General features: G+C 40.5%; 1 protein-coding gene across 2 annotated transcripts in view; it reads left to right on the top strand.

Moving 5' to 3' along the window:
• DOCK2 (dedicator of cytokinesis 2) overlaps nt 1-23,113 on the top strand; it is a 411,048-nt gene that overhangs the window by 167,029 nt on the left and 220,906 nt on the right. For both annotated transcript variants that reach the window (XM_082726146.1, XM_082726145.1), the window contains exon 27: nt 8,949-9,044. In XM_082726146.1, the coding sequence (XP_082582272.1) occupies nt 8,949-9,044 (96 nt within the window). The remainder of the gene's footprint in view (nt 1-8,948; nt 9,045-23,113) is intronic.

Here is a 23,113-nt window from a genome sequence, read left to right as displayed (position 1 = left end):
GGAAGGCTTAATTTTTTTTCTTTCTAGCCTGCAGGTTTGAGGTTCCAGTGTATTTTAATAAAAGTCCCCACAAAGCAACTTACAGGATCTGAATAAAAGCAGTGTTTCTCTTTAAGTACAATGGGATTTTTGTTGTTTTTGAAGGTAATGGTTTTGTGTGTGTGTGTGTGTGTGCATTTTTTTTTTTCCTGGTTGCTTTAAGTAGATTTTTTCCCCCGCCTTCCAAAAAATGGAAGTTAAAAGCTTTTGATAAATGGAATAAAACATTTCAGTTGGGCCTTTTAAAAAGTATTAACCCGGGATGCCTGGGTGGCTCAGTTGATTAAGCAGCTGCCTTCGGCTCAGGTCATGATCCCAGCGTCCTGGGATCGAGTCCCTCATCGGGCTCCTTGCTCGGCAGGGAGCCTGCTTTTCCCTCTGCCTCTGTCTGCCTGTGCTCGCCCTCTCTCTCTGATAAATAAATAAAATCTTAAAAAAAAAAAAAGTATTAACCCATGTTACTTTGAAGAGCTCTTTTGTCAGCTTATTAACACTGACACCACCACTCCAGCTTGTGAGTGGCAGGGTCCCACAAGGGTAAGGGACCTCAGACCTCAACACAGGGCTGCGGGCAACACGCTGTGGTCCTTGCTATGTATCCCCACTCAATCCCTGTGAGTATGATTCTTTGGGTGTGTAGACTGACTTTCATTCTTTTCTAATTGGGCAGTAGTTCTATTTTCTTTATTATCATACATGATTATTATGTAAATTTCTAGCAAACCACAGTAAGTAAAATTATCCCTTTAACCTCACATCTCTCCTCCTTACCTCTGCTTGGGGGTACCATTATTAATGGTTTGCCATACATTTTACAGACTTTGGGGACATGGAAAAGGATTTTTTAAAAAAACATAAATGTGCTTATGCATGGTGCTCCATAGTCTCTTTCTACTGAGTGTATTAAAAGTATCTTTCCAGATCAAGTCATATCTACCTTCTCCTAGTCCATTGTATGGACAAGCTGTTGTTCATATAATAGGATCCCAGATTTGGGGACATTTATCTTGTTTGCTGCATTTGGATATTTAAAACAATACAATATGCCATAAACAGCTGTGCACACAAATGTTTGTCTTATTTACTTCGGACAAATTTGTAGAATGATTTATCATCTACAAAGTGCTGCTGCCTCTATTCATTTCTGTGATCCTAAAAGATGGATGCTGGGGCACTTATAAGCCTTGACTCTAAAGCACCCTCACCTCTCAGCGCCAGCACCATGCTTTGGAAAGAGCCCAAATTAGACAGAACTAAGCTTGGGTTCAGGCCTAGCCACTTAGGAATGGATAATGCCTGGGAAAATCCTCATATTTCATTGGGGACTTCATTGATATTTTAAAAAAAATGTAGGATCATAGATGTCTCATCTATATGCACAGTTTCTGGCCTATAGACCTCAAGTTTCTGGCATATATGACCTCAAGATTGGTAATATCAGTGTCAGATGGGAGCCCACATCTTAGTTTCCTTTTTAATCTAACTTTCTGCCCCCCACTCAAACTCTCCGCTTCTTGAGAAGGTTGATATATGGTGCAGAGACATTTATGACCACTTGAAGGCATTGTTTAAATCCTATTTGGGAAATGGGGGACACCCTGTGGGTAGGAGAGACAGAGATGATGGGGAGCAACAAAGCCCCCTTCTGGACTTTACTGACCCCCAACTTCCATATCTCTGAGTCTTTGGCTACCTCTGTCACTTGCTGCATACAATGAGGTGTTGTGCACTTAGAATCAAGTCTTTCAGGATGGGAAATGGTTCAAAAAAGAAGAAAGAAGACAGCGCTAAACCTAGAACTCATGAGAAAAATCACATTGCCTCTAGGGGCTGTAGAAAGAAGTGACTGTGCTTTAGATGATTTATGCTGAGTGAAATAAGTCAAGCAGAGAGAGTCAATTATCATATGGTTTCACTTATTTGTGGAGCATAACAAATATCATGGAGGACAAGGGGTGTTAGAGAGGAGAAGGGAGTTGAGGTAAATTGGAAGGGGAGGTGAATCACGAGAGACTATGGACTCTGAAAAACAATCTGAGGGATCTGAAGTGGCAGGGGTGTGGGAGGTTGGGGTACCAGATGGTGGGTATTATAGAGGGCACGGATTGCATGGAGCACTGGGTGTGGTGAAAAAATAATGAATACTCTTTTTCTGAAAATAAATAAATTGAAAAAATTTAAAAAAAAAGATGAAACTGTTACTATTTTTGAAAATTAGGATATTTTCTTTGTAGGTAAGTGTTTGTGATGCCTTTGAGATAAGAAAGAAGTTTAAAAGACCTCTTACATAGAAATCCAGAGCAGAGAAAATAGTAGTGGCCATAGATTGTAGTTGTTTCCATGGTCAGAAAATACATTATTTCTTTTTGGTTAAAAAAAAAAAAAAGGTCTTTGGATTTAACTCTGTAATTGTGACCTTGAGACCTTTATCTTAGCATTAAAAAAGACCTAAAGACAAAGCAGGTGGATGAGCTGAGATTGTCCTTGGCATGAACACAAGGACCAAGACTGCTTGTGTGCTGGAGTGGAGAAAACAGTTGGCCAGGCATTGTGCAGGAGAGCTGGTTTTTCATTCTCACTCTGATGACTTTACTTGTGGCTGGTCACATGATCTCCATGCTGTGCCCCCCACCTCCACCCCGGCAATGCTGGAGTTTTTCTTTCTGTAAAATTAGGGGTTGTACTAGAACTCTTTTCAAAACCAAAGATATTTGCATTACACACTCACATTTTTTTGTTGTTGTTGTTATTTAACATTATCACATGAACTTGTAATATTTGGAATGAAATTGGCTTACATATAAACATTTAAATATGAAAATTTGGAGTAGAATCCCCTGTAAAAATGATACTTGAAACATAGTCGCATTGTTTGCTCCCTCTTGAAAACCTACCGGAACGAAAGCAAAGGGAGTTTTCTAAAAGAAGGTAGATACCATATGGTAAAGGAATAAATGAGTTAGCAGATCCAGGAAAGGACATTCATAAGCCAGCAGAGGGGAGAGCTGAGAACTCATCCAATCTAAAGCAAAGATTTCCCCCAAGTTTCAGGAACGGGTAGTAGGAGTTGCCCCTGGAGGCAGGATGAACAGGAGGAGGTTTAACAAGGAGAACCAGCTGCATGTGTGTTTAAGAAGCAGTCTGACGCCCTGCAGTGGGGGTTGCTGGAAGTTTATGCTATAAAGATAAAACAGAAGACTGGATTAGGAAACACTCAGCAAAATCTAAGTCAATGATGCCATTATCGAAACAAGTTATCAATCAAAGTATACATCCCAGAAGCAGAAACTTCTGGCACTTTGGTCCCACTCAGCTCCTGGAGGGCTGCAGCCAGGGCTTAACCCTTCAGACAAGAGAGCAGAGAATACTTGTCTGTGGAATCTGAGAAGCGCAAGAAGAATATATGTTATATATGAAGAAAATGAAGATATGTATGATGAAGAATATAAAGAATATAATATATATGGGTATTTGAGTCTCTCTGACGAAGGGTCCCAACCAGATCACCCTACAGTGGAAGTCACAAACCACAAGCTCTACTCACACGCTCAGAGTTGGCAACCAGATTTTGAGTTACCACACTGAAACATGAACGCACCATCATTCATTCCAGAGCACAACAGAAAACTTGGACTAAAAGCACAAAACAAGCAAGCAGAAGAGAAGCAACTTGGAGGAAAGAGCAACTCTGTGAGGCAAAGCAAACTTAAAAAGAGAATTTTGAAAAACAAAAGAAGCAGCAATCATGAATCAGAAAAAAATAAAGTATAAAGAAATTCAAAGAACTAAAAAGAATTTCTGTTTTTCCCCCCAATTACTTTTTTTTTTTTTTTCCTTTTAGGGAAGAAAAAGTTGTACAAGAGATGGGAACTTGTCATAGTTTACAAAATATTTTAAACACTGAATATTGGTCAGGCCAGAATTGTGGTCTGACTGTATGGGAGAAAGAGACATGGGAAGGATGCTGTTGCCGAATGCGGCTGGCTGGTGCAGGGAAGAGAGTGGAGCCCTGCTGTTTACCATGCCGGATAACCACAGGAAGAGAAAAAAATAGTTTAAAAAAGGCATCATACAAGCATATTATTGGCAACATCGTCATAAATACCCAAATAACAACTACCTGACAGAAGTAAACAACTTCAAAGAACAAGTAAACAACTTTAAAAAACAAAGAAGTAAACAAGAAAGAATTAAACAACTAGCTGAAAGAAGTAAAGAATTTCCCCTGGCAAGGGGAACAGGAGGGACTGCTGTTTTGCTGTGGTTATTTTGTTTTATTAGTGAACCTCGAAAGATGTTTTTAAACTTTATAGATTTGTAACTTTGATAAAAAGAAGCCAAGTTTTATACCACCATCTGTTAATTGGTCAGTATTACTTATATAAATGTAGAATTCTCCAGTGGTTAAGAAATATCTTATGTGGTTAGATAGTGAGTGCATGTCAAAAGTTTTTATTTAAATATATGGAACAAGCTGAATAAGGTTCAGAGAACTGGTTCAAATGGATTTAAGGTTCTTGATTTTTTGTGGGAGAGGAGAGACATATAAAATTTTCCTTAGATATAAAACAAAATTTCTACAGAGCAATGGAATTATATAGACATCAGCAAACCAGCAAATAACAAAACAAAATAAAATGACCCCTTTGTCATTTTTCTAAAGTTAACTTCTAACTTGACAGGGCTGTTAACATTTCTGGTTTCTAATAAGTCGTGGATGATTAATCAGACAAAGTTACATTTCTGCAAAAAACAAGGGGACCACCCCCTCTCCCTCCCCAGATAAGCTGGGCTGATCACAAAGACTCTATTAAAAAATCAAGTATCCTCATTTTGCTTTATTTCCAAGTTTTTGATCTAATCCCTAAACACCTGCCATAAATATAACTTTAGAAATAAAACAATGTCATTAAGTTCTAATTAGATGCTGTTGTGCATTGTTTGCTCTAACCTGAGGATTTCTTTGTTTAAAAAAGAACTTTGTATGAAATAGAGAGGTGATAAAGACATGTTAGCCGCAAGGGGAAATTTTTCTACTTGATATCAAAATGAGGGTTAAAAAATGAAAAAAGAGGACAACTTTTGCATAATATGATTCAATGTTAGAAAATGTTGTGTCTATATATTATTACATAAAATCATCTCATGTCTGGTATGTTCTCTTATTGTTCTGTAAACACTGTGGGAGATCAGTTGTCCTGAGGTGCATTCTACATGCCAGGGCTGGGCAAAGGGCTTTAAGTGAGACACGAGGCACCCCTTACCCTCTTCCAGCTCTCCTTCTACCATGTTATATGTCAGGCTTATGCATAAGATTTCATTTAAAGAAGAGACTCTAAGTTCCATCCAGATATCATAGCCTATAATTATTAAAAAAAGAAAAATCACTACTATTTGCAGTGTGTTTAGGTTGGATGGATTAATTTCTTTGCAAGGCCCATAATGGGAAGACTGACTTTGTCTTTTCAATTATAAACCACCGTTTAGTTTGAGCCCAGAAGACACTTTCCTAGAGATTCCCTCCACTTGCCTGGCACTGGAGCAATTAACAGCAGGTGATTTGTGGCTGTATTTTTACTGCTTAGCACAGGTTTATCATCTTGAAAGTTTTCCATTTGCATATATGCTATACATTTTTGGGGTGACATTTCGATATCAACCAGAGTTTAGATTATGTATTGCCTTGCACTGCACTTTCTGCTACGTGCTGAGAATCTGTAAGCCCAGGCAGAATGCTGCTGCAGACCCAGTGGGACATGAGTTGCGGCCATCACTTATTGAGGACTTACTATGTGCCAACCCTTAGTATTAAGGGATTTACCTGCATTACTTTTATTTCTCAAAACAGCACTTTGAGGTTTCTACCGTTTGCCACACTTTATAAATAAACTGCAACTCAGAGAAGAAAGGTCATTTGCTCAAGGTCACCTAGCTCAAATGAGCAGCACTGAGATTCAAACTCAAGTTTTTCTGATCCCGAAACACTCTGCTGTACAACCTCTCATATTGGGAGCTTTCAGAGTGAAATGAATTGAATTTGACAGTTTTCCACTTTTAAATACCAAACTTCCTGAACAGTCTAATTGCCGCTCTCTGGACTAAGATGAAATGGCTATTTAAAAGAAGCAGGGAGCAGGAGGTCAAGAGAAAAGGGGTTTTATTATCTCTGTTGGTAAAGGAAGAGATGTAATCCTGGAAAAAAAATAACATCAAATGGAAACCATTACATAAATTTGCAGTGGACTTAGGTTGATGAAATTGCAAAGGAATGCAGAGAAGATAAGGGAGTCATGAAGACACAGCACTGGAGATTTTCTAAAAGGGAAAGAAAAGATCAGAATCCACTGAAGGCTGTTAGAAGCTGGCTCCCTTGAAGTCCAGCTCTATGTAACTTGAGAGATAGGATGAGGCTGACAAGGCCCCAAAGCAACAACCAGAGATCTGTGTTCCTGGGCCAGGCTGCTTGTGTGTCTGGGTGAGGAGCCAGCTCTGCAGCCAGACTGCTGGGTCTGAATCCTTTTTCCCTAGCTGTCTAGCTGGGTGATTCTGGACAAGGTACTTGACCTCTCTGGACTTTCATTTCCACAAGTGAACAAATCATCTCATGTGTGGGAGATTATAATATTGCCCATCTTGTTGTGAGATGAGATAAAGCATTTGGAAAGGTGCCAGGTATTTAGTAAGCACTCACACGTGTTAGCATTACAGTTCTTACATAGACATCACAGTCATGTAATGTACAAGATGGGAAATTGTAAGTCAGTACAAAGGCTTGAAGAAATGAAGGAGAAGGAAGTCCGGAGAGAGGTTGGCCTGGAGCTGAAAAGTGAAGGGAGCTTTTCCTTCCCCTAGCCCTGAACAGATGTTGGGAAAGGGCTGGACGGTGGTGGGAAAGCTCACCTAATCTAGCAAGAGAATCTTGCAAGAGCTTGAGGTCTGGTGGATCTTAATGGAGCATGAGAACTTGTTTCTTTGAAATATGCTGGGACGGAAGGCTTGCTGGTGAGCTTCCCGGGGAGCTCCATGGAGCTGGAGAATCAGGGGTTATAGCCCAAGTGCAGAAGAAGTGTGAGGCAGAGAGAGGAAGCAAGCTCAGTTATACATTTTCGGATGGCAGTGGTCACGGAGAGCCCGCTGGGAGGAGAGGGGGCTTTTCTTTTTTCTTTTTTCTTTTTTTTTAAAGATTTTATTTATTTATTTGACAGAGAGAGATCACAAGTAGGCATAGAGGCAGGCAGAGAGAGAGAGAGAGGAGGAAGCAGGGTCCTTGCTGAGCAGAGAACCCGATGTGGGACTCGATCCCAGGACCCTGAGATCATGACCTGAGCCGAAGGCAGCAGCTTAACCCACTGAGCCACCCAGGTGCCCGAGGGGGCTTTTCAATAAGCACATTTTCTTCCTTCCTTCCTTCCCTCTTTTCCTTTCTTCCTTCCCTCTTTTTCTTTCTTTCTTTTTTTCTTTCTTTCTTTCTCTCTCTCTTTCTTTCTTTCTTTCTTTCTTTCTTTCTTTCTTTCTTTCTTTCTTTCTTTCTTTCTTTCTTTCTTTCTTTCTTTCTTTCTTCTTTTGGCCTTCCCAAACTCTATTTTCCTCTCATTGGTTACATTAAGAGACAGACTACAATCGAGTTGAATGCAGCAAAGTTTAATGAGGTTCTCATGAATGAGTGTAAGTAGTTATCTACCGTTTTAGCTACCATTTCTTAGGTATTTCATTTGTCAGAATCTGGCTGGGTTCTGGAGACACAGTCTTTCCCCAAATTCCAGTCTCCATTTCTAGAGCTTCACATTGCATTTTGTCATGGTTCTTAGCCATCAGGATAATCCATGTAAAATTCAGAAGTTGCTGATGCCCTGGCTGGCTCTCAGACCCACAGAATCTCCTGTAGTGGAATTAAGCAAGTACATTGTCTCAGAATTACATGTGTTAATTTTAAGTTCACATCAACCTTGAAAGACTAGTGAGAGAACCTTCTGTAGTTTGTAAATGATGAAGTTGAAGCTCAGAGAGGTTAAATTATAAGTGAGAACACACAGCTGATTAAGGGCTGGGTTGGAATTCAGACCTAGTGCTGCTGATCTCAAAACCCCAAGGCCTTTGCACTTGGCCATGACCACCCTCCTATTTGTGCATAGATGAAACTCTGTGTCTTAAGGGTATACTGGTATAAGGATTTGAGAATGTAGTGAATTGGTATTGTAAATGTGCACCAAACCCTTGTGCATCATGGCAAATGCTCAAGCATTTGAGAGAGCACCAGCAATTTCTACCCAAGGTTCAGTGACTTGTATTGAACGTGGGTAGTACCCTATAAACGTTACAATGAGGTTCACCATGATTTCCCTCAAGATAGATAATGAAGTTTCTACTGTATAAGCTCCCCCATGGTTATAGTTTCCATCATATAAGTCCAGTCCTGGATTCCAGAAACTTAGCCTCCTCCTAAGCTCAGTGGTGATAGTGACTTCCCCCTATTGTTAATCCTTAGGTTATTTTGCTTTGTGACTCAGCTTTTTCATCACCCAGATAATCAATTTCCTGCAGTAAATTCCCTCCTTATTCCTGGTTAGATTCTGACTGTTACACCAATGAAGAAACCAAGATTCAGAGAAGTAGCCAATAACACAATAATTCTGTAGTTAGTATTCTAAAACAAAAGTTTCTGATTCCAGAGGTAAGCTCTTAATCTCTGCCACAGATTTAGTAAAATTTAGTGAAATTCCTTGTACCCAGTGCCATGTGGTGATGGCCATGGGGATATGATGACAATGACTACGATGATGATGATGGTGGTACTGATGTTGGTGGTGACCTTGATGACCACCATGTCTGACTGCTGTTGTATGTCCTTTGGAAGAGGTGTGCAGATACAATGTCTGGTTGTCACACAGATGTCTCTGACTGTGTTCCAGGCCTTCACCTACCACCACATCCAAGAAATCATGGTCCAGCTTCTTCGCACAGTGAACCGGACGGTCATCACGATGGGACGGGATCATGTTCTGATTGTGAGTAGATCTCTTCCTCTTGTCAAACATTTTGAACTGTTCAGGGTCAAGGAATGGATTTTCTGGAACACCAGGTCATGTTGAACACCTAGTACTAATCGTTATTTTGTTTTGGAGTAAAACAGATTTTTTTTTTCTTTGTCTGAGTTGGGATCACATGAGAGTCAACTCAAGTTACTGAAATAAAGCAACACTTAAGCCTTATCCACCAAATTGAGTGTACCAGTGGGGATGAAATGTCTCTGGTAAAGACAGAAGACTGAGAAGCTTTTTATAAGTGGGATAGGCAGAATGTTCCCTATTCATGTCCACCAAGATCCTTTCCTTTTGGACTAGAGTCAAGCAATGTCCAGTTTCAGGGTCCTGTGAGTTTGGTTTTCTAAGTGGATTCACTGTATGTTAACTCTGCCCACAGACATTAGTTAATTTATCCCTGTTAAGCTTGGGTTAGCCTTTTGCACAAATGCTATATTCTGAAGATCAGGTGATTCCTGCCTCATTGTCTGATTACTTTCCCTCTCCAGACAGAGTCCACTTCTAACCCTTTAACCTTTGGGTTAAACCACATTGCTTTAAGTCACAGGTCAAAAACAATGCTTATAGGGTTCAGTCACCAATATAAATAAGTATGTTTGTCTATGTCACTTCTCTGCTTAAACTCACCAATGGTTTTCCATCTCACTCAACATAAACTCCAAACCATTACTAGGGCCTGAAGTGCCCTATGTCCCTTTTCTACCACACATAAAACATGATTATTTTTGCTGTTCCCTCAGTTTGACCTATCTCCGCCTCAGGTCTGAGGGCTTATTTCCTCATGTAAATCCGATCTTGGCTCAGGTGTCACCTAATTAGAGACACTTCCCTGCCCTGATTACCCTGTCTTAATAACCAGCATCTCTCCATCCTTTTTCCATCTCTGCACCTTACTTCTTTGTTTCTTAGAATTTATCACCACCTGAAATATATATATGTGTGTGTGTGTGTGTGTGTGTGTGTGTGTGTGTGTAGATAGATAGATAGATATGTCCCTTGATTGATTGATTGTCTGGCTCTGCTTGTGAGAAAGTGAGCTCCAGGATGTAAGGATTTCGTCTGTTTGGTTTATTTATATCTCCAAACCCTACAATAGTGCCCTGCATAGAGTAGGTACTTGATAAATACTTGTTGAATGAATGAGCGAATGAGTGAATAAAGTGTACCAGACAGGGATGCTAATGTTTAGTGAGGACAAGTGCTTCTTAGCTGTGATTGATTGACACCGTGTGGAATTGGGCCATACAGTTGCCACAATTTCCAAATTCTCAAGGGAAACTGAAAATGTGAAATTCTCTGATATTTAGGTGTTGGCAGCTAATAAAAAATATATTTATAAACAGTGTTCGAATCATTGACAAAAATAGCATCCATGACCTGGACAACATTTCCTTCCCTAAACAAGGCTCCTAACCTTATGCTGTCCCTCCCACTTGCCAAGGGACTTTTTTTTGATGGGCTCTTTCATCTTTTCTACTCTTTTGACGTGCATCCTTGACAGATGGTTAATTCAGAATAAAGCTAAATCTGGATAAATTAAAAAAAAAAACCAAAAAAAAACATTCTATGATCCCCTGAACAGCTGGATTCAGCTTTCAGGAAGTCAGTTTGGGATCTCAGCTAGGTTTAGGATGTTGATTGTTCATATGCTATAGTCCTCCTTCATGGATACAGAATATAAGGTGCTACATGTTTTAAAAGTATTTTAAAAATATCTGGGCAAACTCTGGAAAACAGTATGGAGGTTCCTCAGATGGTTGAAAATAGAGCTCCCCTATGACCCAGCAATAGCACTACTGGGTATTTACCCTAAAGATACAAATGTAGTGATCTGAAGGGGCACATACATCCGAATATTTATAGCAGCAATGTCCACAATAGCCAAAGTATGGAAAGAGCCTAAATGTCCATCAACAGATGAATGGATAAAGAAGTTGTGGTATATATGTACAATGGAATACTATGCAGCCATCAAAAGAAACAAAATCTTACCATTTGCAGTGATGTGGATAGAACTAGAGGGTATTATGCTGAGTGAAATAAGTCGATCAGAGAAAGACAATTTACATATGATCTCTCTGATATGAGGAATTTGAGAGGCAGGGCAGGGGGTTGTGGGGAGTAGGGAAGGAAAAAATGAAACAAGATGGGATCAGGAGGGAGATAAACCATAAGAGACTCTTAATCTCACAAAACAAACTGAGGGTTGCTGGGGAGAGAGGGGTAGGGTTAGGGTGGCTGGGTTATGGAAAATGGGGAGGGTATGTTCTATGGTGAGTGCTGTGAAATGTGTAAGCCTGATGATTCATGGACCTGTACCCCTGGGGCAAATAATACATTATATGTTAATTTAAAAAAAAGTAGCTGGGCAAGGATTTGATCCCAAGAAGCAACGGAGTGTAACAATTTTCTTTAGACCCATTTGGTTCTGTTCAGTCATGTCAATGCATGTTTACTTAATGTAAACTGTGTGCATTTAAAGCAGTGGTGACATCCATAGAGAGGGCCAGCTGGTCAGGTGCTCCTGCCTTCCTGGGGCAGACAGCTGTGTAAATTGGTCTTTGTCATTTGTCTCACTTAGAATCCTTCCACTTTAGAAGTATCACCATTTCTTACTCGGTTACAAGCTTCTGTATCTGTGGCTTCCATAACACCCCTTAGATAAGCATTTTATGACCTCTCTAATCTTTCTTCCTTTTCTTTGGAGCCAGACCTAAAGATGATCATCAATCTATTTGGGTCATTCTGTATATAGCATGTCTTAACTCTCTGCCTATCCTTTAGAACAGTCATCTTTTAAAACAGTGTGCGGATCATAGAAAGTGCCAAGTAACTGGTGTCTTATTATCTTCCTTTCTATCTGGTACATTTCATTTCTCTGTCCCTTTGTATTATCAACACAGGCAAGTGAGCATAGTTTGGCCCCCATTCACTACAGTCTCTTATCTGAGCCATTCATTTGATGCTCTGCCTTGGTTACTCATCTTGCTAACATATATTCCTCACTGCTGTCCCATTAATCTTTGCCAGGACATTCCCATACTCTGGAATGTTCTGTGGGTCCCCACTCTCTACCAAATTAAGTTTTATGACCATTCTCAGCTTCTGTGATCTGTCCATAACCACATTTCTCAGCTTTTTCATCGACTTTTCTCCATCCAAATATTAAACCAAAATGGATGTCTGGATCTTGCCCCAAAATGCCTGGTATTTTCTCACTCATGCTGCTTTGTCTGTAATTCCTTAGTATGCCATCTCAGTCTGTTGAAATCCTTCCTGGTCTTCAAGGTCTATCACAAACGCACCACTCTGGGTGGTGCTCAAATCTCACAAGCCTGGTCAGGCACTCCTTGCCTCTTCTAAACCACACAACACTCTTTTGTCCTTTGCTTGCTCGCTTTTAGTTTTATTGGAGTAAAATTTGCATACTTTAAAATTTAACCATTGTAAGGATTCAGTTAGATGAGTTTCAGTAAATTTACAGTGGGGCAACCATGACGGTAACTCAGTTGCCGACATATCCTTCATTGTGGAAATTGTCCTTTGCAATCTGTCTGCATCACACCCTTACCCCTCCATCCCCACCCCAGCCCTGAGCAACCACTCTTCTACTCTCTGTCTCTATAGATTTGCCTTCTTTGGACATTTCATGTAAGTGAAATTATGCAATTCGAGGTCTTTTATGTCTGCTTCTTTTCTTAGCATTTTTTTGAAGTTCATCCATATTTTAGGATGTATCAGTACTTAATTCCTTTCTTTTTAAAAAAAATTTTATTTATTTATTTGACAGAGAGAGAGATCACAAGTAGGCAGAGAAGCACGCAGGGGGGAGAGGAAAGCAGGCTCCCCGCGGGGCTCCATCCCAGGAGCCTAACGCAGGGCTCGATCCCAGGACCCTGAGATCACTACCCGAGCCAAAAGCAGAGGCGTTAACCTACTGATCCACCCAGGCGCCCCAGTACTTAATTCCCTTTTATTGCTGAATAGTATTATACGGCATGAATATGGCACACTTTGTTTATCCATTCTCTAGTTGAGGGATATTTGAATTGTTTCCAACTTTTGGCTATTATAAATAATGTTGCTGTGAATATTAACATAATAAATTTTGTGTGAACATATTTTGATTTCTCTTGTGTGGAAATGTAGAAATGGAATTGTTAGGACATATGGAAAGCATATGTCTAACTTTATAAGGAAATACCAAGCTGTTTTCCATAGTGGCCATTTTATATTTCCATAAGCAATATGAGGGTTCTAGTTTATCTACACCCTCACCAACACTTAGTATTGTCAGTCTTTCGGATTGTAACAATTTTGATGGATTTATAACAATTCTAGCAGTGTCTTATTGTGATTTTAATTTGCATTTCCTTTATGACTAATGATGTTTCTGTGTACTCTCTCTCTCTCCATCTCTCTCTCTCTCTTTTTTTAGATGTTGCTATCTGTGACATTGGTATACTAACTCCTCCCTCATACCACAGAACTTTTAAGGCTTGGGCCTTTCTATAAATTGGAGTAATAATAGACCTTCTTCATAGAGTTCCTGTGGGAATTAATTGAAATAACACATGAAAAGCATTTGCATATATGTTTCTTGTACATAATATTCATTGACTTATTCATTCATTATTTTATGAGAACCTCTTATATACTTAGCAGAAAGACTCAGAAATGAGTAACATGGTCTGTGCTCTCAAGGAAACCATGACCTCCTTCGATGGGATGTCTCTCAAATACCTCAGACTCACTGTGTCCCAAACACAGCTCATCACCAGCCCACTAGAGCCTGCTTCACACTCTCCTTTCATTCAGGACCCCCATTTATGGTACTGACCTCCTAGAACTGTAAGAGCTGCCCTTGATTGCTCCCTCTTACTCACCTGCCTACCCTTCTAGCCTCCCACTAAATCAGGCTGTTTTCTGCACATCTGGCTTCAGTCCCTCCCCACCCGGCTCCCCCATTTACCCTCAGAGCCCCTGGACATTCTCAGTCACTGGGCTTGTTGTACTTAGTCTGTGATTTTCTGTCTCTGTGTTCCAGACTCCCTCCATTCCGTGGATGCCCTGGAGGGTAGGGACCATGTTTTACTCACTTTTTTATCGTCAGCTGCCAATAGTGCACCTGGTATACCATGGGTACTCAATAAACGTTTGTTAAGCAAATGAATGAATGAAACAATACCTAGAAATGCTGCATTATTCCGTACCTTCATGTATTTGTATATGCCTCTCTCTCGGATTCGGATGTTTTCCTTCTTCAAAGAACGTTTTTTCTAAATATCAGGAACCCTTATCTCAGGGAGTATGGGAGCAGTACAAGGAATTGTCTCTTTATACTTTTCCTGTTGCCTGGGCTGATTCCAGGAGCCTTGCAGAGGTTCTAAGTTGCAAGCTGTATCATTAGTCTCAATGACTCTTTAGTTTGTTGGTGTAGTTACAACAATGAGAGGGCCAAGTGGGAAGTACTGGAGGTGTGTAGAAAGCTTACCTCACTAGGAACGGGAACATGCCTCAACTAGAAGGAAGAAAAAACCAGGTTTTTCTTAAGTTATAGCTTCATTTTCATAAAAAAATCCTTTCCAACACTTCTTAGAATAAAAATATCTCCACCAAATTAAAGAAAATGAAGTTGGAAAGCAATTACTCAGAGGTCAGGAGTCCCTGTCTTACTGCTGAAGGCCCCAATTTAATTTCAAATTGAAGTTTGACAAGAGAGAGCCCCATTCAAACCATCACTTTCAATTTTCCAAATATAATTTTTATTGGTCAGTTTCCATTGCTTGGTAATATTAAACAATCAATATTTACAACAAACACCAGACATGACTAGTACTTCTGAAATCCTGAAAAGGCCTCAACTGGATGTGGGGTGGCTGGTTGTTGGTATGTCATTATGTGGGATTAAAAAGTAACTGCTTTTTTTTATTTGTAGGAGCAGAAACATTATAAAAGGTATTAGCTATTAAAATTACAGGAACCATAGGGCTAGGACGGATCGCTTCTTGTGCATAGTACATTGTAATTATCATTTGCTGGAAATAACTATTCCTGATTTTTTCTGTAAATTGCTTGCCTAAACAATGAAGTGTTGATGGTGACAAATGAGCAGAAGGAAAATTTACAAAAACAAAAAGCAAAAGAATATTTTTACATGACTGCAGCCCTCTCCTTTCTTTCCCAGAGTTTAATCAATCATATATACATTTATTTACTAAAGTTACCAAGGAGTTTGAGGATGAGAAAGGCAGCACAGTTTGGTAGAAAGGACATTTTGGATAACAGAGAATGGGAGAATATTTTTTTATTCGAGTATAATTAAATAAAGTGTTTGTTACATTAGTGTCTCGTGTACAATACAGTGATTCAATAATTCCATATATTTCTCAGTGCTCATCAGGGTGAATGTACTCTTAATCCCCCTTATATATTTATACCATCCCCCTACCCACCTTCCCCCTGGCAACCACCAGTTAGCTCTCTGTCTTTAAGGGTGAACAGGAGAAATTTTCCATACTTGTTCTGTCGAGTTGGCTCTGTGACTTTATGCCAATGTCACCCTGTTAGACCTTGGTTTCTTCTGTGCGACGAACTCTAACATTCTTGAGATCTTTTTCATCTATCTAAGTTTTCTGATTTGGCCAATGTCTATTCTCTTTTTACGTCTTCCAAGATCCCGAGTCAGGGACATAAAACAGATTTTGCTTCATGGGCCAGCTCTGGTGGTTGGTAATGGCAGCCTGTAGTACTACAATGAGGAAGACTTGGAGACTACATCTTAGCTCAGGGAGAGGAGTACTGATTAGGGATGTCTGTCATAAGTATAAGCTTAGAGAATAGTGATGTATGTAAGGTACTTGCAAATATTATGTATTGTCCGAAATCATTGGTGTTTTTCTGGCCCAGTCCAAAAGCTCTTGTAGAACCAATATTTTCTTCTACTTATTTTTGGTTCTTTTAAGAAGGCTGTGGTATAAAAGCTACAATAATCTGAGTACTTAGCATTTTGCCAGGGAATTATTTCTATGTGCTACATCTCATATTTTATCAAATGTAAGATGCATAATAATTTTACATGCCCATAAGAAAAAGAACATGCTACCAATTAAACTGTAACGCAGTGGCAATCATTGCATTGATTGTACTTCAGAGATATTTAAAAAAAAAGTTGGACTTGAAATCCCTACTGACTGATAGAGCACATCTTTGAGTCCTCACAGGTAACTATCATCACACGCCCCATGGTTTGGGAGAATAGACTGACGGAGCACCAGAGGATGAAAGCACCATGGCCAAAGCCACACAGCCAGTGGCAAAGTGGGATGCAAACCAGGGATGTCTGACATCAGAGTATGTGTTTGTTGCACTGTCCCATTGGTCTTGGAGCAGTGTGAGGAAAACTTTCTAGGCTCACTTGTGTAGCTGAGGGGACTGGCTCAGGGAACCTTCCTTGGCCAGTGCATTCCACTGCTGACTGCTCTACAAAAGGCTGTCCCTAGTGTCTGGCCTCCTTAGTGATGAGGATGGACAATTTCATAGGGAGAATCAACCAGGGAACTTAAACACTGCCAGAAATTCTTGGAAGGGAAACAATCTGGTAATTTTGTTGAAATTGGGATCTAGCTTTTATTTTGGGTAATTAAAATAAGCCTCTGGGTGATATATTTTGGGCCTAATTACCCCGGTTTTTGCAGAGGAGTCTATTGAGTGATTAAATAAAGGTAAATGCAGTTGGCTTCATGCCAGCTCTGGAAATTCAGAGCAGTTTGTTCAAAAAGGGGGAAAAAAAAAAAAGCTGGAGATCACCCCATCCTCCAGTGCTTCACCTCATAGTAGCGCTGAAGACTCCGTAAAACACCTGAGTCAGAGGCAGATGGGCGCCTCAATCATTAAGCGTCTGCCTTCAGCTCAAATCATGATCCCAGGGTCCTGGGATCAAGCCCTGTGTCAGGCTCCCTGCTCAGCAGGAAACCTGTGTCTCCCTTTCCCACTCCCTGCTGCTTGTGTTCTCTCTCTTGCTATGTCTTTCTCTGTCAAATAAATAAATAAAATCTTAACAAAACAAAACAAAACAAAAACATCTGAGTCATGCATGAGTCAGGCTTTTAAAGCTCTGACTTCACTTTCCAAATGGCAAATGGCCCACCCACATGACCACTCTCTGACATACTTTGAGCCCACAGACTCCAGAATGCTTGGGCAGGGGCCACAGCAGGACAGTTAATGCCAACTCCACCCAACTCTGCCCAATGGAAAGCAGGCGACAGTCTAGGACAGGCGGGTGTGCAGTTCCAAGCCAGAAATGGTTGGTTGACTCATGAGATTCACTCAGCAACCCAACACTTTGTTAATAAACAGTATTTCTAATAAAGCTGTCACATATTGAGCAAATAGTCTGTATTCCAGTCAGAGAACTAAGCACCCTATGTGTCTTACTTCTTAACCCTCATATTTTACAGATGTAAAAGTACTCATATTTTACAGATGAGATAACTGAGGCACAGAGAGGTTGTATAACTTGCCTATAATCATACAACTTATGAGTGGAAGAACCAAGATTTGAACTCAGACAAAACTGTTTACAAAGTTCCTCCTTTTAAATAGCATATTGTGTACTCCTATGACCCTAAGTTGTTCTTTGGGCATCAAATATTTTAAAGGTGATAATAAACCACTTTGCCTCAGCTGCTACTCTGCCAAGACCATGCAGTCTGATGAGATGACCTACGTGGCAACTTTCAGAAACCTCTGAAATGGCACTGAATTTTGGTGGCTTGGTAATGACAATGATATCTTTAGGATTGATCTCCTCAATTCTGGGAACCTGTAAAATCAGAATAAGAACCTTGAGAGTTGGTATTTATGAAACACCAGGTTAAACAGAAAACAAAGCTAGAATGGAGATGCAAAATTATCTCACACCTCCTTCTCCTTTTGTGTGCAGGTTGTCCCTGTGCTCTTGAGCAGACTGCCAAGTTCTAGGTCTAAAGGCCTCTCAAATCCAAAGCTTCCCTCCACCACCCATGCCACCAACCCATTTCTGCCCATGACTATTTCTCACTGCTGCCACTGCTGCAGCTGCAAACAAGACATGCTGTCTCCTCTTTGTCCCTTTTGAATTCTTCACACTGTAGCCCATGTGGTCTTATAAAGTAGAACTTTCTGGTGAGAAAGCATCAATGGCCCTATAGTGGCCAAAGATAAAGGTCCAGCTGCTCACCATGGCCTTCAGTGTGCCCAGTATCATGGCCCACCTCTTTCCCCTGTACTCTTTACCTCCCACTCTGGTGCTAACTCGATGGAACTGCTCTGTTAATTACAGAATGTTCCTTTTCTCCTTTGCATTGCATTCCATTCCATTTCCGAATGGCATTTGGATGACATTCCCTCTGTCTAGAATATGCTCCTCTTACCCGTCTTTACAAAACCTCCTTGTAAATACCTCTTTCTCCTTCATGTCTTGGCCCCAGAGGCACATCTTGACCCATGTTTCACTCATGTAAGTTGGGACCCCTCTGTTCGCTTCAGCCTGAATTTGCCTCACATACTCATCATACTGTCATGAGAACATTCCTCTTAGCTCTACAGAACAATGTCTTCATCAGCTCTGGATCCACAGGAAACACCGGGTCCCTGACATCCTTGATGAATCCCTCGGTTGAATCCCTCTGAGGGAGTGGAAGATTTCTGCTATTTATTTTATTTACATACAAACCATAATTCTTTTCCTTAACATTGTTACTATTATCACCCTTTTGGCATGATTACATTAGGAGGTAAGAGAGGAGAGAGAACTGTTATTGAATAACTGGACCAAATGGAAAGAATTGGGGGAAGGATGTATTTGTTTTCTTCAAGGGATGCATATGTCAGTGATAATCACAATGAACGTTTCTAGGGTGCTTACTCTGTGGTGTGGCAGAGATGGCACTTTGAGGATATTATCACATTTAATCTGTGAGGTTGACAGAAATTATGATCCCCTCCCAGAAAGGAAACAGTGGTCCTAGGGTTTAAGCCTCTTGTCCAACATCACATACCTGAGAAGGAGGAAGATAGAGTCCAAATCCAAGTCTACAGAGTTTGAAGCTACCATTTTAAGCAGTTCACTGTATGCCCAGGACATTATTTTTCTGAGATAAAACTTGAGAAAGATGAAAAGACTGTGTTAGGGGGAGGTCAGGTTAAGAAAGAAAATAAACGTTACACAAGAGACTTGAAATTCCAATTGGTAAAAAATCATTAGGTTGGGGTAACTTGGTTGCTGTTTGATCTGGTCATGCAGAGGGTGCTTATGTCCTGTAGGTGAGGAGGCTTTGTTTTAATAAGGATTTTGGCAGTTGCATGCCAAGGAGTACATGGCCTAAAATATATATGCAAAAAAAAAAAAAGAATAAGAATCTCATCATCCAAGGAACCCATAACATGTGCACAGAAGTCAGTTATTAAGGTAGACTTCATGTAGCTTGGTCTAGTTCTTGAATGGCATGAAAAATTTGGATAGGTAGAGAGGGTTAGGGGTTTGTAATAGGGAGCAGCAATTCTTTTTTTTCTTTTTAAAATATTTATTTGACACAGAGAGAGAGATCACAAGTAGGCAGAGAGGCAGGCAGAGAGAGAGAAGGGAAGCAGGCTCCCTGCCAAGCAGAGAGCCTGATGCGGGGCTTGATCCCAGAACCCTGAGATCATGAACTGAGCTGAAGGCAGAGGCTTAACCCACTGAGCCACCCAGGTGCCCCGGGAGCAGCATTTCTTGTCTTATCTCCATCTCACGGTCTCTGAAATCTACCCTCATTCTTCAAGATCATCTTTCTTCAGTGACCTCATTGTTCTTTGTCCATTTTTCAATTACAGCATTACCATATCATAATGGAATTTTCTTTTACCTATCTATGTTTCACAGTAGACTAAGATTCTTGAGGAAGGGGACTGTATCCCATGATCTTTGGGGTTCCTGTCTGTAGGCCCAGGGTTGGCAGGTGGCAGGCATTTATGTAAGCTATGGGAGTGAATGAATGGAAAGAACACACTAATTAAAAGTACAGATTAATGTCTAGCTTTAAAAGAATTCTGATTTTAAAAAATAAGATGCGAGAAGATTTGTTTCATGTCAAACTTTTATATAAATATTTTTTATATAAAATTCCCAAATAATTTACTAGCCCTATGTGGTAGAATTCTTTCAGACAAATTAAAGTTTCAGAGCTGGGGCATAAAAAGAGCTAGTTTCATTCTCCAAACCTTCCTTCTGTTCCATGATGTGCCACAGATGTGGGAATTAGGGGGAAATATTAGTTTCTAAATTTGTTAAAACAGGTACTGCATGATCCCTGGTCTGCCCAGTCAAGCAGACCTCTGCTCTGCGATCAGACGGGTCCTAGATGATAAGCACACTACCATTGCTGCTGCCACCATGACAGTCTTGCACATGGTGCCAGGACACATGCCTTGTGGTTCTACATGGGAGGTGAGCTGAAACCCTGAAAAAGCTGGTGACTGTGTTGAGGCCTCCACTGGCCAGCAGCATGTTTCCTATGCTGCTCTTGTCATCATCCAGAGAGGCAGGGGCAGAGACTGAGTTTGGGAACTGTAAGATGAGTACTTAGGAAATGCATGACTGGTACATCATCATCCTAATGAAATTACTCCAAATACCTCAGTGCCTTTCAACTTCTGTAAGTGGAGCTGGACAGATCTGATTTTGAACAAGTTATTTCAAGTGTGTTATTAAAGGTTAGACTTCACTGTATCCCCTGTACTATTATCTGGCACTAGAAGAGAGGTCAGCCTTTTCTTGTCCTTGGGGAACTTTGGAAACTTTAGAATGCCTGCCATTTAGCTATAGAGCACTCTCGTGCCTAACATTGCTTTTTAAGGCTGTGGAGTTGGGGCACAAGATCTGGAGTTTGAAAGGCTTTTGCTAGCTGAGACCTGGGTCCTTAAGGGGTAAGAAGGTCTTATTCCAGGGATAGGAAGTCTCTTCACTTCACAGCTCTCCTCCTCATTGCCCTTATCTGTAAAATAGTGTTAATAATAGTTATGACCTGTCAGTCCCACTACAAGGATTGGATTGAATTAAAAAAGTATGTGTAAAGCTCATAGCACCCTATGCACCCACCTAGCAGGACTTTGGTAAATAAGAACCATTATTATTCTCCTTTGTGCTGGAGTCTCCTCTCACTTTGACACAAGTGTCGTGACTCAGATGACAAACTACTCCGTGGCCCTGGCTTGGGATCTCTCCTGGATTTGGGAAGTATTTTTGAGCTATTGCTATAGCTGGGCTGTGAATAAAGCCCCCTTGAGACGAAACTGGCCACCATATGTCTGCTACAAAGGCTTGAGTCCCAGACTAGGAGAAATTCCATCACAGAGTGTCCTTCCCTGTGGGAATGTTGTTGAGGGACTGGAGCTGCCCCATGAAAAGCCCAGTTGGGATAACCTCCAGTGTAGCAGACTTCTCCTACAGGAGTCGGGTCCATCTTCTTCTGTCTGGTACACTGGCCTTCTAAAGAGACTCAAAGAAATCAAAGCCCCTTTTTCTAGATTTATGCTACATTCATATAATGATGCATTTGCATAGCCATTAATTATTGTTGATGATTTTTAATAACATGAGGAAATTCTATGTCTTAAATATAGAAAAAGGGCCAGAGGACCCTAACAATGGCAAGAAAGTCATCAGGGACCCTGAAGGCCAGGGAGGGGAACACATGAGGCCCCACATCAGAAGCCCTGGATCTTCAGAGGTCAGGCATGAAGACCCTGCTCTGAATCTAAAATTATGTCCATATCTTCTGCTTAAGCAACACATGATTTGTACATTTCTGTAACTTCACTTTTTCTAAAATGATTTTGCTTTCCTTTTATAATCAGGAAAAAAAAAACCCTCAAACACTATTTCTTTAAAAATAGGAATTAATGAGATAGTCAAAATGAAGCATTTTCATGTATATAATTTTACTTTTCTTCTAACCAGCCTGTGAAGCCAGAAAGGCAGATGGTTTCATTTTAAAGACAGATGTGGGGGATGGAGGTGAAAGTACTTGTTCAAAATTGTGCAGAAAATCAGAAGCAGAAGTCAGAACTCCTGGCCTTGTTCTGGTCTCTCTACCATAGACTATTTTTTCTCTTAACATTTTCGTTTTCATATTTTCTCTCAGTTCATTCAACAAATATATACGAAGCATTTATAGGATCTTGGGCAATGTGATAAACACCAAAAAGGCTATAGAGATGGAGATGACAATTTCTGTCCCCAGAACTTTGCTCCCTGGTGGAGATGTGCATGAGAGATTGACAAAAGAAATGTCAAGATAATATAAGCAGCAGCCTGTTCAAAGTGCCATGAGTACTCGGAGGACGGAGTGACTAATCCCATGGCAGGGGCGGGGGATGATCAGAAAAAGTTACAGAGAGGAGGTGACATTTAAATTGCAACTTGCTGTCTGCCATAGGAGGTAAGAGCCCAAGCTCCCAAGTTTGGCAGACCTTGAAGGAACTCCAGCCTTCACCACCTCATACTAATAGACTCGGACACATTACTTATATCCTTCCAAGCCTCAATTATTCTCCTGGAAAATGGGGGTAATTGTAAACTACCTTGAAACAAATCATTTAATAGAAGGAAAGCATTTAATAACAGCCCATTTTTAAAAAAAAAATATTTTCTATAAACATATAATGTATTTTTATCCCCACGGGTACAGGTCTGTGAATCGCCCGGTTTACACACGTCATAGCACTCACCATAGCACATACCCTCCCCAATGTCCATAACTCCACACCCCTCTCAAATTCCCTCCCCCTAGCAACCCTCAGTTTGTTTGTTTTGTGAGATTAAGAGTCACTTATGGTTTGTCTCCTTCCCAATCCCATCTTGTTTCATTCATTCTTCTCTTCCCCCCTAACCCCCCAAGTTGCATCTCCACTTCTTCATATCAGGGAGATCATATGATAGTTGTCTTTTTTCGACTGACTTATTTCGCTAAGCATGATACCCTCTAGTTCCATCCATGTCATCGCAAATG

The sequence above is a fragment of the Mustela nivalis genome (genome assembly GCF_964662115.1).
Source record: "Mustela nivalis genome assembly, chromosome: 3".
In the NCBI taxonomy this organism is placed as follows: domain Eukaryota; kingdom Metazoa; phylum Chordata; class Mammalia; order Carnivora; family Mustelidae; genus Mustela; species Mustela nivalis.
Note: the sequence above shows the minus strand (reverse complement) of the source record. Positions and strands in the feature narration are given on the sequence as shown.